The sequence below is a fragment of the Ahaetulla prasina genome, chromosome 14, assembly GCF_028640845.1.
Source record: "Ahaetulla prasina isolate Xishuangbanna chromosome 14, ASM2864084v1, whole genome shotgun sequence".
Taxonomy (NCBI): domain Eukaryota; kingdom Metazoa; phylum Chordata; class Lepidosauria; order Squamata; family Colubridae; genus Ahaetulla; species Ahaetulla prasina.
This window is the reverse complement of record NC_080552.1, coordinates 13,564,121-13,579,242: the sequence shown is the minus strand read 5'-3', so window position 1 is coordinate 13,579,242 and position 15,122 is coordinate 13,564,121. Positions and strand designations below refer to the sequence as shown.

The following is a 15,122-nucleotide window of genomic DNA, read 5'->3' as shown; positions in this document are numbered from 1 at the left end:
GGTGTCAGTGGGGTAGCTATCTCATTGGGGGTTTCTCCCACCGAGGGTAAACGGCGTTTCCGTATTTGATCAATGTGCCGCCGCCAAATACGCCCATCGTCCAATTGCACACGGTATGAATGAGGCCCAGTTACCTCAACTACCTGACCTGGCAGCCATCGGGGGTCCCCACCAAAATTTAGGGCATAAATCCATTCCCTGATTGAATATCCTAGCCCCTCCCATGGAGTCCGGGGTTTCTCTGTCGAGTAGTCAGGATGCAATCGATCAAGAGTAGTTCTCAACCGCCGGCCCATCAGTAGCTCGGCCGGGCTACGGTTAGTTATTGGGTTAGGTGTTGAGTGCTGTGATAGGAGATACGTGGCAAGTTTTGTATGCCAGTCCCCAGGCCCTAACTTTACCAGGACCTCTTTGGCCGATCGGACGGTTCGTTCAGCCAGGCCATTGCTGGCCGGATGGAACGGGGCCGACAGCGCATGGCGAATGCCATGCCTCGCGAGGAAGGTCTGGAAGTGTGCTGATGTTAATTGCGGACCGTTGTCTGACACCAACACATCAGGCAGGCCATGAGTAGCGAACACCTTCCTCAATGTCTTTACAACCACCTCAGCAGTGGTCGAAGTCATGGATGCAACCTCGACCCACTTAGAATATGCATCCACTACCACCATGAATGTATGACCCTGGAAAGGGCCGGCGAAATCCAAGTGGATACGGGACCAAGGAGCCCTAGGGGTTTCCCATTCCCTAACGGCCGCTGTGGGTGGAGCTGCCATATTCTCTTGGCATCGCTGACAGCTCGCTACCCAGTCTGCAATAGCTTCATCTAACTTTGGCCACCACACGTAGCTGCGGGCCAAAGCTTTCATTCGGGCTATGCCGGGGTGACCCTCATGCAACGTGTGCAACACCACCTCCTGTAACTCCTTAGGTATTATGACCCTGGAGCCCCACAACAGGCAGCCTCGCAAGATAGAGATCTCGTGCTGCTTGAGCCCGTAATGTTGAAATTCGGGCTCTAGCTTTCCCTGGGGCCAACCCCTTTTCACCCAGTCACAGATCTGGCGGAGAGTACTATCCCTGGAGGTGAGCCTAGCCACATCTGCAGCAGTAACAGCTGCCAGCCGGTCATCTATAAGAAGGACGGAGGACGCAGGAGCGGGGTCCTCAACCTCAACAGGCAGGGGACACCGGCTCAGAGCATCGGCATGACCCATAGCTTTGCCAGCCCGATGAACCAGTCTGTACTTGTAAGCAGCCAGGAAAACAACCCAACGAGTCATTCTGGGAGACAGGATACTCGGAGTCTGGCGATCGCTGGCCAGGATGCCCAACAACGGCTTGTGGTCGGTGATCAAGTCAAACGAGCGGCCATACAAATAGTCATGGAAACGTTTCACGCCCGCCACAGCCGCCAAAGCTTCCTTGTCAATGTGACCGTAGTTCCGTTCCGTAGATGAAAGAGTTCTGGAAAAATAGGCAATGGGGGCTTCTGAACCATTAGGCAGCCTATGGCTCAAGACAGCCCCCACCCCGTATGGAGAAGCGTCACAGGCCAATGTGAGTGGTAAGTTGGCGTCGTATTGCACCAATACCTGGGTGGACAACAGTAAGTCCTTAACAGCATGAAATGCCCTGGCCTCCTTCTGTCCCCAGGCCCACGGCATATGGGATCTCAGGAGTCGGTGGAGCGGCTCTGCAACGGTAGATTTGTGGGGCAAAAATATGTTATAAAAGTTCAGTATGCCCAAGAAAGCTTGTAGCTCCGTTTTATTCTTCGGTGTAGGGGCCTCCTTGATGGCACGCACCTTCGACGGTGATGGGTGCAGACCATTGGCGTCCACCAGGAACCCGAGGAATTCGACCTGTCGTACGCCTAGCTTGCATTTGTGCAGTTTAAGCTTTAGTCCCTTCTGCCGGAAACGAGACAATACAATACGAAGGCGGTTAACAAGCTCTGCTTCGGACATGGCTGACACGAATATGTCATCAAAATATGGTATCACTCCCGGCAAGCCATGTAAAAGCCTCTCCATGAGGCTCTGAAAGATGCCGGGGGCGACGCACACGCCGAATTGGAGCCGACGACACTTGAATGCTCCCCTGTGTGTGACGATGGTCTGTGCTTCCGCAGTTGCATCGTCCACCTCCAACTGCTGATATGCTTGAGCCATGTCGAGCTTTGCGAAGATCGAACCACGGCCCAAGGAATGAAGAAGGTGCTGGACCACCGGAACTGGATAGGGATTCGCCTGGAGAGCCCGATTGATTGTCGCCTTATAATCTGCACAGATTCGAATAGAGCCGTCCGATTTAATCGGAATCACTATGTGAGTCTTCCACCTAGCCTGCTCTCTGGGTTCTAAAATTCCCTGCTCTATCAGTTTATCGATCTCCTTGTCCACCTTGGGACGGAGGCGAAGGAACCAGCGTGGCTTAAGGCGTCTAGGGGCTATGCTAGGGTCCATATTAAATGATATAGGAGTCCCGGTATATTTTCCTAGCTTGTCATTGAATACGTCAGCAAATTCAGTAACCAGATCTGAGAATGGATCTGGCGTAGTGCCGTGTATTCCAGTTACTGCCAATCCCAGAGCCTCGAACCACCCTAGGCCTAGCAGGCTGGGCAGCGAGCCCTTGACCACAACCAACTTAAGGCGCCACTGAAATTTCTGTATTGTACCCTAAATCTTCCAACCTAAAATGGGAATATGATTCCCTGGTAATCGCAGTCTGAGCCTGCAGGACAACAATCTGCTCTTCACTATCGAAGGCACTAACCTCCTAAGTGTATCCCATGATATGATTGACACAGATGATCCTGTGTCAATCTCCATTTTACAAATCTTGCCCTCGATTAACACTGAGAGAAACAACTTCTTTTTCAAACTGGAGCTAGCCTGATCAACTATTTCCTCAGGCCAGCTGCGCACAATTGTAAAACAGTCCTCTTCCACCTGTTCCATTCTATTCTGTGGCCTGTAACCTCGAGTGTTAGGCCTCGCTGGGTTACCATTTACAGGGAGTATGGCTCTACAGACCCTTGCTAAATGCCCTTCTTACCGCACCGCCTGCAATCAACATTTTTAAACGGCAGGCAGAGCGGTTGTGGTTTCCTCCACACCCCCCACACGGACCCTGAGTCTTCTTTCCCTCAGGTTCCCTATTATTTTTGGTCTGGGAGGCTTTAAGGCGGCTGATCTCCCATTCCCCTTCACTTGCTTGGTCCAATTCTACTTCCTCCTGGTGAACAGCGGATGGTTTATCCGTTGTTGCTGAATTAAAAGGCTTCCTAATTTCTGTAGCTGACTGATTAGATAATTCAGAGGCTCTAGCCTCATCTATGGCCGTTTGCAATGTTATATCAGTTCTAGCGAGCAGACGGCGTTGAAGTCGAATGTCCCTGACTCCACAAATCAACTGATCCAGCAATATCTCCTCCAGCTCCTTAAACTCACAATACAGGGCGGCTTGTCTTAGAGCAGCTGTGTATTGTGCAATGGTCTCCTCCTTCTGATATCTAAATCTAAATGCATGGCGTCTAGCAACTCTAGATGGCAGTGGGGCATAGTGACCCTTCAAAACAGCTAACAGGGTCTCCCAAGCCACATCCTGGACTGATTGAGGTGCCAAAAGAGCTCGTGCATTCTCAAACATATCATGTCCACAGACACTCAGGAATACAGCTAACTTCCTGTCCCCGGGTAGCCCCTTATAATCATTAGCAGATAGGAAACAAGCAAAACGGTCTAAGAAGGAATCCCAGGTTTCCTTTGTCTGATCAAAGGGTGTGAAGGTTGATAACGTTGCCATGCTTGGTTAGGCACTGTTCTGCAGCTTTAACTGACCCGTCTTTGTCTTCGCTGTGGATCTGCTCAGCTGATAGTTCTTAACGACTCTGTAAATGACTCTGTTAGCCCTGCCGCCTCAGGCAAATCCCATCCTCCGTCGCCAGTGTTGTATTCTCAGAACAACAATGAGGAGGCGATGCAGGGTAACAATTAACAACCATTATTAACTGACAGAAACCTTCAACCGTGACTCGCTTCCGATACTTGGATAACGAGTTAACAAGCAACAACAACAGCGCTGACAGCTCTTTTATATAGGAGCTGTCAGCGTCTCAGCCAATCAGCATGCTACTGTGTCCCGCCAGTTTGCTGCCTTGCCGGCAGACCAATCAGCTGTGCGCCCCATATCACATGGCCGCCGGCTGTCCATAGCAATACAAATGGATGAAGACTATTGCTTAACATAGTGTAAGCTGCCCTGAGTCTTCGGAGAAGGGCGGGATATAAATGCAAATTAAAAAAATTTAAAAAAAATTACAGAGTTGGAAGGGACCTTGGAGGTCTTCCAATCCAGGGGTCTCCAACCTTGGTCACTTTAAGACTTGTGGACGTCAACTCCCAGAATTAATAATAATAACACCAACAGAGTTGGAATGGACCTTGGAGGCCTTCTAGTCAAACCCCCTGCCCAGGCAGGAAACCCTACACCATCTCAGACAGAGGGTTATCCAACATTTTCTTAAAAATTTCCAGTGTTGGAGCATTCACAACTTCTGCAGGCAAGTCGTTCCACTTATTAATTCTGGGAGTTGAAGTCCACAAAGGGGCCAAGGTTGGAGACCCCTGTTCTAGTCCAACCTCCCTGCTCAAGTAGGAGACCCTATCCCAGTGATGGCTAACTTTTTTGCCGTCGCGTGCCAAAAACGCTCCCCCATAAAGCAGTGGTGAGTTTCAAAAATTTTAACTACCGGTTTTGTGGGCATGGCTTGGTGGGCGTGGCAGGGGAAGGATACTGCAAGATCCCCATTTCCTCCCAATCAGCTGGGACTTGGGAGGCAGAGAATAGATGGGAGCAGGGCCAGTGAGAATTTTTGCTACCGGTTCTCCGAACTACTCAAGATTTCCGCTACCAGTTCTCCAGAACTGGTCAGAACCTGCTGAAACCCACCTCTGGTGTAACAGGGTGAGCTCCTGTTACTTGTCCCAGTTTCTGCCAACCTAGGAGTTGGAAAACACATTAAAAATACTAGTAGAAAAATAGAAACCACCTTTGGTGGGAAGGGAAGAGCATTCTGTGCGCCTTTGGTGTTGAGTCATGCCGGCCACATGACCACGGAGATGTCTTCGGACAGCGCTGGCTCTTCGGCTTTGAAACGGAGATGAGCACCGCCCTCTAGAGTCAGGAACGACTAGCATGTAGGTGCGAGGAGAACCTTTACCTTATATTTGGGTACATTCAGGGTGAAATCCAGCATGTTCTGACAGGTTCTGGAGAACCGATAGTGGAAATTTTGAGTAGTTTGGAGAACTGGCAAATACCACCTCTGGCTGGCCCCAGAGTGGGGAGGGAATGGAGATTTTGCAGTATCCTTCCCCTGCCACACCCACCAAACCACATCATGCCCACCAAGCCATGCCCACAGAACCGGTAGTAAAAAATTTTTTGGATTTCACCAAATAATGGGTACATTATTTTAAATATATGGACAACTCTGGGCTACGCGCTTTTATCCAGGCAAAATACATACATTTTGGCAGATTAAAGTGCTATCTGCACTTTCCTTGACATCCTCATTGCAGATTCGATAATTAATGCTTGCTGAACGGTATCACTTTAATAACTGCTTTCAAAAGTGCCGGGAGCTGGTTGCCTCTTGATGGTTAAAGTGGAGTAATTGGATTATTGGAGAAAAAAAAGAAGAGAGAGAGAGAGAGGGAGAGATTTCGGCAGCTCATCCAATCTCAACAGAAAAGAACTTCTCCACAGAGTTTCCGGCTCTGGCTTTGCAGATACTCCAGGATATCCTAACTTCTCTTGCTGCTTTCAAAAGACGGCAAAGTCATGGCATTCTTCCTCCTGCTTCTCATCTTTGCTAGGATTGGGAAATCACCTCTACTCTCGCTGTCCAGTGTGCACTGGGAACTGTCCAGCAAAAGAGCATATAGGATGTGTGCTGAATCGTAACTTCCGGACACATTTGTCTTATACATCTCAGGTGGGACTAGAACTCACCATCACCTGATGACTGGCAAAAAATCATCCATTTCATTTCATTTATTAAATTTCTTTACCGCCCTTCTCCCGAAGGACTCAGGGCGGTTTACAGCCAACATAAAACAATATTTATAAACTGACTTAAAAGACAATATAAAAATCTAATTCAATTTGGCTAGTACCAATTAAAAATTATGCTAAAAAACAATAATAAAACCCCATATAAAACAATAGTATCTTAGGCCAACCCTGCACGGTGAAATAAAAAAGTCTTGAGCTTGCGACGGAAGGTCCGGAGGACGGGGAGTAATCGTAACCCCAGAGGAAGCTCATTCCAGAGGGTGGGTGCCCCCACAGAGAAGGCTCTCCCCCTGGGGGTCGCCAGCTGGCATTGTTTGGCTGACGGCACCCTGAAGAGACCCTCTCTGTGGGAGCGCACAGGTCGGTGGGAGGCTATCGGTGGCAGCAGGCGGTCCCGTAAATAGCCCGGTCCTGTGCCATGGAACGCTTTAAAGGTGGTTACCAACACCTTGAATTGCACCCGGAAGACCACCGGCAACCAGTGCAGCCTGCGCATCCAGCTGACTTTCAGGCCTAAGGTGGAACTAGAACTCACCATCTCCTGACGACTGGCACAAAGTTACCCAGCTGGGTTTCAGGCCTAAAGCGGAACTAGAACTCACCATCTCATGGTGACTGGCACAAAGTCACCCAGCTGGCTTTCAGGCCTAAGGCAGAATTAGAACCCACCATCTCCTGACAACTGGCACAAAGTCACCTAGCTAGCTTTCAGGCCTAAGGCAAAACTAGAACTCACCATCTCCTGGTGACTGGCACAAAGTTACCCAGCTGGCTTTCATGTCTAAGACGGAACTAGAACTCACCATCTCCTCATGACTGGCACAAAGTCACCCAGCTGACTATCAGGCCTAAGGGGGAACTAAAACTCACCATCTCCTTGTTTTCGGACCAGGCACTTTAACCGCTGTCCCAAACTGGCTGAAAACTGGGTTTTCAGAACGTGTTGCCCAGAAACACGCAAGTCCATCAGCATCCTGATAGCTGTCTCCATTTTACACCAATATTTGGAACAAACGATTCCGTAGTTTCTACTACGGCTGTCGAGCGGCTACCGTGGCTCCCTTTTTGCTATTTGATCCTCACAACAAGCCTGCAAGATGCTAAGTCAGGTTAAGGGGTTGTGATTAACCCAAGTTGACTCCCAAGCCCATCCCAGAGCTTCGAACAGCTGAGCGGAAATATGGACTTCAAGAGTCCACAACTCAACCCCAACTTTCTGATACATTCAAATGTGGCTTGGACAACTAGTTATCAAATTGCAACAGTTCGTGGTGTGGTGCAGATGCTTCAAATAAGAATACTTAGCTGGATTATATTGATTGTATATTGTAAATTGCAACATTTACAAATGCATTGAGGACCTGTATACTGCACGAGTCAAAAATATTTGTGAAAATATTTACAGACCCCTCGCATCCTGGACATAAACTGTTTCAACTCCTACCGTCAAAACGACGCTATAGAGCACTACACACCACAACAAGTAGACACAAGAACAGTCTCTTTCCGAACGCCATCACTCTACTAAACAAATAATTCCCTCAACTCTGTCAAACTATTACTAAATCTGCACTACTATTAATCTTCTCATTGTTCCTATCACCCATCTCTTTCAACTTATGACTGTAACTTTGTTGCTTGTATCCTTATGATTTATATTGATATTTTTTCCTGATTGCTTATTTGTAGCCTATGACTATCATTAAGTGTTCTAAGTGTTTTACCTTGATGAAGGTATCTTTTCTTTTATGTACACTGAGAGCATATGCACCAAAGACAAATTCCTTGTGTGTCCAATCACACTTGGCCAATAAAGAATTATTCTATTCTATTCTATTCTATTCTATTCTATTCTATTCTATTCTATTCTATTCTATTCTATTCTATTCCACTCCATATTTTCTATTCTATTCTATTCTATTCTATTCTATTCTATTCTATTCTATTCTATTGTAGCTGGATTATATATTTTTATACGATAACGTTAAAGCTAGCCCTCCGTTTTGAGTCAGGGAAGTACCAGATTTTTTTGGGAGGGGGATATCTTCATAAGCATTTTAGCCTTCCCTCTGGGGACCGTGAAGAAACCCCCCAAAAAGGATCGATTCCATAACTTCACTCTCTCCTTCGGTTGAGTCATGCTAAGTCAATATTTTCTCTCGTAACAAAGCAGTAGCTCTCCCCCCCACACACACTTTCTTTTTTTGATGGAATCCCTCTGTGGAAGGGAGGTTGAATCAGCAGCAGACGGTGCAGCCTAGAGCTCAAATAATTCCAGCTGCTTCGGTTCCCACTTCTGTTGATATTACCCTGGCCTTGACCACCAACCTGTGGACAGAGGCCAAAAGACCAGCGCTGCCAATCCTCACCCTGGGGTGGATCTTTTTGGAGAACTCGCTTTGAAGAAAGTGTGTGTGAGCACAGGTGTGTGTGGCTTATGGACGAACACGAACACAGGGGTCTGTAAGAAAATATTTGGTTGTCCCCCTCTCTTTTTTTTCTTTCTCTTCCTCCTCTTCCCCTCTTTCTCTTTCTTTCTCCTCATTCTCGCTCCTTTCTCCCTCCTTCTCTTTTTCTTTCTCTTTTTTCTCTCCTCCTCCTCCTGCTCTTCCTCCTCTCTCCCTCTTTCACTTTCTCCTTATTCTGTCTCCTTCTAGTCCTTTTCCTTCGCCTCCTCTCTCCCTCTTTCTCCTCATTCTCTCTCCTCCTCTTCCTCTCCTCCTTTTCCTCCTCTCCCTTTTTTCTTCCTTCTTATTCTCTCTCCTCCTCTTCCTCTCCTCTCCCTCTTACTCCTTCTTTCTTTCTTTCTTTCTTTCTTTCTTTCTTTCTTTCTTTCTTTCTTTCTTTCTTTCTTTCTTTCTCATTCTGATTCCTTCTACTCCTTTTCCTTCTCCTCCTCTCTGCCTCTTTCTCTTTCTTTCTCCTCATTCTCTCTCTTCCTCTTCCTCTTCCTCTCCTCCTTCTCCTTCTCCTCAATCTCTCTCCTCTTCCTCTCCTCCTCCTTTTCCTCCTCCTCTCTCCCTCTTTCTTTTTTCTCTTCATTCTTGCAGCTCCTCCAAGAAGCCAAGTACAATAAAACAAGATTTATCGTGCAAGCAAGGCTAACATATCAACCCATACAACACGAAGGCACAACAACGTTCCTGGCGCTAAATAAGTTAAAACACGAAATTCTAAGACAACGTTTGTCAAGGTTGGCAACTTTAAGATGTGGGGACTTCATTTCCCAGAATTCCCATGTTGGCTGGGGAATCCTGGGTGTTGAAAGCCACACATCTTAAAAGTTGCCAGTATTGAGAAAGCCCTTGTTGTAAACGATACAACATTCTGACGGTCTGGTTTCTTCCATGATGTGATCCTGATCCTGATACAGCATACCAAATACTGTATCAAAATGGAGCTTAATTTATCAATTAAAATTATATACTATCCATCTTGTTTTCGAGAGTGACTCATCTACCTAATATATATATTTCTGGGCTGCTGGGGGTTTGCAGGGGTTCGGGAGAACCTGTAGCAAAGATTCTGTGCAGTTTGGAGAACCCCCAAATCCCACGCCTGGATGGCCCCGCTCACCCTGCCCCTCTCCTCCCAGGAGAACCCACATGGCCCGTTTTGGATGTAAGTGCAGGGCGCGCGCGGAGGCTCGGGGAGAGTGAAAAATGGACCTACCCAAAGTTTGGGAAGGCTGGAAACGGGGCCATTTCCGGCCTCCACAGGGCCTCTGGAGCCTGGGGAGGCCATTTTTGCCCTTCCGGAGGCCCGAGGAAAGCCTCCAGAGCCCGGGGAGGGCAAAAACGTGCCCCCCCGGCCGTGGTGCAGGAGGCAGACTAGGCCACGCCTACCATAGCCACGCCCACTCAGAACTGGGCAGAGAACCCCTTGCTAAAATTATTGAAGCCCGCCCCTGTCTTAAACCAACTTATCTAACTTGCTAATGACCTGGAAGGGGCTCAGAATCTTCATACGTAGGAAGCAGAACTGAGCTTTTCCCTGTAAGCATGCAAAACTTGATAATTATGATCAAATAAAATCTAATTTATTTAAATACAGTCAACGGGCCTCTGTGGCTCAGACTGGTAAGACAGTCTGTTATTAACAGCAGCTGCTTGCAATTACTGCAGGTTCAAGCCTCACCAGGCCCAAGGTTGACTCAGCCTTCCATCCTTTATAAGGTAGATAAAATGAGGACCCAGATTGTTGGGGGCAATAAGTTGACTTTGTATATAATATACAAAAGGATGAAGACTATTGCTTAACACAATGTAAGCCGCCCTGAGTCTTCGGAGAAGGGCAGGATATAAATACAAATAAAAAAACAAACAAAAAAAACAACAACCAGCCAGGTTAAAAAAAAGAAGTAAAAACTCGAAAACACTAACCGAATGCACCAAATATGATTTGATTTGATAACTAGGAAATGTTACTGGCTGGAAGCAAAGAAGAATTCTTACGATTATTATAATAATCTTCATTAATTTTGCAACAATGCCAACTAGATATATTTAGAACTTCTACATTGGAAAAATGTTCTTTAAAAACAAGAATGAAGCAAAACCAATACTATATTTTTTTTGCCTTATTATTTTTGCAGCAAATCTTTCAAAATCTTTTTGATGAGCCCGTGTTACTAGACCTCATGGAAAAGACATTTCCTTTGCCGGTCTTGTTATTGATCCTATGTCTCGTAATATAAATAGGCATACCTAATTTTCTTTGTATTTAGGTTAGCCCAACCCTAGGCTGAGTACACCCACTTTTCCGCAACGAATTGACCACATCAGTCAAGAGGTGGGTCTGGAATTCGGGCACCATTCCCAGAGTCGAGGTTTCATATTATTTTAATGGTTAAAAGGAGAAATCCAGAACAAGAGAGTTTAAGTTAAACAGCCTCCATCTGCAGGGAAATCGGCTTTTCTCTCTCTCTCCTTAGATCCTTTTTTTTAAAAAAAAAATGCTTTCTACACTTTTTAAATCATTACTTTGCTCATAGGGACGCAGTGGCTCAGTGGCTAAGGCGCTGAGCTTGTCGATCGAAAGGTCGGCAGTTCAGCGGTTTGAATCCCTAGTACCGCATAACGGGGTGAGCTCCCATTACTTGCCCCAGCTTCTGCCAACCTAGCAGTTCGAAAGCACGTAAACAGAAAATGCAAGTAAGAAAAATAGGGAACATCTTTGGTGGGAATAGAACAGCGTTCCGTGCGCCTTTGGCATTGAGTCATGCCGGCCACATGACCACGGAGACGTCTTCAGACAGCGCTGGCTCTTCGGCTTTGAAACGGAGATGAGCACCGCCCCCTAGAGCTGGGAACGACTAGCACATATGTGCGAGGGGAACCTTTACCTGCTCGTATAGCTGATGGCTCTAAATGCTATCTATTGATTTCATTGCCTTGTTTATCCGGAAGAAACCTCATAAGGGCTACTCTTAAGAGGCAACTGGACTTTCTTCTTGTTTTTTTTTTTTTGAAGACGTTTCGCTTCTCATCCAAGAAGCTTCTTTGGTTCTGACTGGATGGTGGGGGAATGGGTGGGTTTATATTCCATGCAGACAGCTGGTCATTTGCATCCTTTTAGAGAGTCGCTGAAACCACATGGAGGTTTGTCCGTGCCCTGAGGGTCACCTGAGTAGTGCAAATGGGTATGTGGAGCCTTCTTGGAACTGCTGAAAGGACTGTGTCGGGGAGCTGTGCTTTCTGCAAGATGTTTTCTGCATCCCTATGTCCCTTCACTGTTGAACACAAGAAAGCTATTGTTCCTACCTACCATACCTACCTACCGTGCCTACTGTTCCTGTCCTATTGTTTCCTCTCGTTATATCCAATTAATATAGTTATTCCATGCTCATACTTATATATATGCTTATATATTGTATAGTTACTTCATGCTTATGCTAATATATACTGTGTGACAAAATAAATATAATATAATATAATATAACAACAGAGTTGAAAGGGACCTGGGAGGCCTTCTAGTCCAACCCCCTGCCCAGGCAGGAAATTCTACACCTTCTCAGACAGATGGTTATCCAACATTTTCTTTAAAATTTCCAGTGTTGGGGCATTTACAACTTCTGCAGGCAAGTTGTTCCACTGATTCATTGTTCTCACTGTCAGGAAATTTCTCCTTAGTTCTAATTTGCTTCTCTCTTTGATTAGTTTCCACCTATTGCTTCTTGTTCTACCCTCAGGTGTTTTGGAAAACAGCCGGACTCCCTCTTCTTTGTGGCAGCCCCTGAGATATTGGAACATTGCTATCATGTCTCCCCTAGTCCTTATTTTCATTAAACTAGACATACCCAGTTCCTGCAATCGTTCTTCATATGTTTTAGCCTCCAGTCCCCTCATTGTCTTTGTTGCTCTTCTCTGCTCTCTTTCTAGAGTCTCAGAATCTTTTTTACATCGCGGTGACCAAAATTGAATGCAGTATTCCAAGTGCGGCCTTACCAAGGCATTATAAGGTGGCATTTATTTATTTATTTATTTTATAAATAAATAAATAAATAAAATAAAATAAAATAAAACTCCACACCCATTTGTACTACTCAGGTAGACCCTGTGGATACAGACAAACCTTTAAGTGGCCTCAATGACTTTCTAAAAGAATGCAAACGAGCAGCAATCTGCAAGGAGTATAAATCTTTCCATTCCCCACCATCATCCAGTCAGACCTGAAGAAGCTTCTTGGATGAGAAGAGAAACGTCTTCAAAGAAAAACCAGAAAGTCCAGTTGCCTTTTGGAAAAAAAACACACCTTTGGGACAACCATGACCTTGGATGACTGAGAGTCTCTACAGTCATTCATAAGGACTAGTTCCTTTTTTTTTTCTTTTTGCCTGATTCGTTTCCGTCCCCCCTAGCCTAGATTTTGTTGATGCAAAGCTAGCATAGTTTTCAAGAGATGTAAAAGGGTGACGTTTTTAAGTGATCGAAAATGTCATCAGGAGAAACAATATTGATACAGATAAGTCTTCAACTTACAATTCGGTTCATTTAGTGACTGTTCGAAGTTACGACGGCACTGAAAAAGTTGACTTGACCATTTTTCACACTTACAACCATTGCAGCAATCCTCATGGTCACGTGATCAAAATTCAGACACTCGGCAACCGACTCACAGGTATGACGGTTGCATGTCCCCCCCGCCAGGTCACGTGATCCCCTTTTATGACCTTCTGACAAGCGAAGTCATCAGGGAAGCCGGATTCACTTAACAACTGTATTACTAACATAACAAGGGCAGCGATTCACTTAACAATTGTGACAAAAAAAGGTCATAAAATGGGGCAAAACTTAGCAAGAGACATTTTGGGCTCAGTTTTGGTCATAAATCAAGGACTACCTGTAATGAGTTCCGTGGTCTTAGATTATTTGAAGACATACTTTTAAAAAATCTACCTGTATTATGTGAGTCCAATAGAATAGAATAACAGAGTTGGAAGGGACCTTGGAGGTCTTCTAGTCCAACCCCCTGCTTAGGCAGGAAACCCTACATCACTTCAGACAAATGGTTATCCAACATCTTCTTAAAAACTTCCAGTGTTGGAGCATTCACAACTTCTGGAGGCAAGTTGTTTTACTGATTAATTGTTCTAACTGTCAGGAAATTTCTCCTTACTTCTAAGGTTGCTTCTTTCCTTGATTAGTTTCCACCCATTGCTTCTTGCTCTGTCTTCAGGTGCTTTGGAGAATAGCTTGACTCCCTCTTCTTTGTGGCAGCCCCTGAGATATTGGAAGACTGCTATCATGTCTCCCCTAGTCCTTTTTTTCATTAAACTAGACATACCCTGTTCCTGCAACCTTTCTTCAAATATTTTAGCCTCCAGTCCCCTAATCATCTTTGTTGCTCTTCTCTTCACGCTTTCTAGAGTCTCCACATCTTTTTTATATTGTGGCGACCAAAACTGGATGGAGCATTCCAAGTGTGGCCTTACCAAGGCCTTATAAAGTGGTATTAACACTTCATGTGATCTTGATTCTATCCCTCTGTTTATGCAGCCTAGAACTGTGTTGGCTTTTTTAGCAACACAGTTTTGCCACTGCTGGCTCATATTTAATCTCAACCATGTCTCTAACATCATAAACCCAGAACAATCTTCCCAAACTTGAAGGAGGCAGAGGAGATTTAATTCCCCCCACCCACTGCCCGTAAGATCTGGGATGTCACTCTCTCTTCACATCCATCTGAAGATAATTTTATAGTAGCTTTTACAATTGCATAATTGCATAATAGATTGGCTGCTTCTTGCATGCTTTGTGCTTAGAAAAACCCACATATTTTTTTTCACCTTCTATGGACAGAGAAATGTATTTTTGCTGCTCTATGACACAATTTTTTGCAGGGTTTTTTTTTGGTTGTTTTACCCTGGGAATAGTAAAAGCAACCACGATTGGGAAAGGCCGAATTTTGCAAGTCAGTCAAGCCACCAGAAAGGATTATTTGGCACGCAAGGTTTCAGATCGGAGCCCTGTTTTCCCAAAACATGGGCCACCCATTATCCAGAAGAATATGTAATGAGACAAGCCTACGATAGTTGGGGTGTTCGCCGAACGCTCAATTCAGCTGGCGTGCCAAGAGGTTTCAAAAAGAAGAGTGAGTTTGTGGTTGATTATTAATAAAAGATGACAGGCAGGACAATAACAGAATTATAAACAATACCAGAAACTCGGAGAGATTCCAGATGGGAAGGATCATTTGTTGACCTTCCTCTACGCTCGTAGATCAAGATTATGTCTTCCAAGCACAGAAGAACAGAGTGGGAAGGCACCTTGGAGATCTTCTAGAACCTTCCTTGCACTCTAAACGGAGGTCCTTAACCCTCGCTCTTCTCTCTTCCAGCTTCCAATTCCAAGTTAACTTATTTGGAAAAGATATCAAAGACGGACGAATATAGAATAGAATTATTTTTTTTTTTTAATTGGCCAAGTGTGATTGGACACACAAGGAATTTGTCTTGGTGCATATGCTCTCAGTGTACATAAAAGAAAAGATACGTTCATCAAGGTACAATATAAAGCAGTGGTGAAATCCCAATT

The 15,122-nt window shown here is 45.4% G+C and overlaps 2 protein-coding genes across 5 annotated transcripts in view; both read right to left on the bottom strand.

Moving 5' to 3' along the window:
• Positions 1 to 15,122, bottom strand: part of NTN3 (netrin 3) — a 149,559-nt gene that overhangs the window by 111,874 nt on the left and 22,563 nt on the right. Inside the window, exon 1 of one of the 4 annotated variants that reach the window (XM_058157493.1) lies at positions 5,540 to 5,664. The exons of the other annotated variants lie outside the window; for them this stretch is intronic. The gene's annotated coding sequence lies outside the window, so the exon portion shown is untranslated. Of the gene's footprint in view, positions 1 to 5,539; positions 5,665 to 15,122 lie in introns of those variants that run through there. 4 annotated transcript variants of the gene reach the window in all.
• On the bottom strand, positions 1,596 to 2,301 carry LOC131185197 (uncharacterized protein K02A2.6-like). Its single transcript, XM_058157494.1, has 2 exons — positions 1,809 to 2,301; positions 1,596 to 1,696 (listed from the first exon to the last, which is right to left on the bottom strand). The coding sequence occupies exons 1-2, from the start codon at positions 2,172 to 2,174 to the stop codon at positions 1,676 to 1,678; spliced, it is 387 nt and encodes a 128-aa protein (XP_058013477.1). The 5' UTR covers positions 2,175 to 2,301; the 3' UTR covers positions 1,596 to 1,675.

What these genes read in the sequence shown, in the direction of transcription:
- LOC131185197 (XM_058157494.1), bottom strand. Translation starts at nt 2,174, where the DNA reads ATGGCTCAAGCATATCAGCAGTTGGAGGTGGACGATGCAACTGCGGAA. An exon ending in TGCACCCATCACCGTCGAAG is followed by an intron (nt 1,697 to 1,808) that starts GTGCGTGCCATC and finishes CTACCGTTGCAG; the next exon opens with AGCCGCTCCACCGACTCCTG.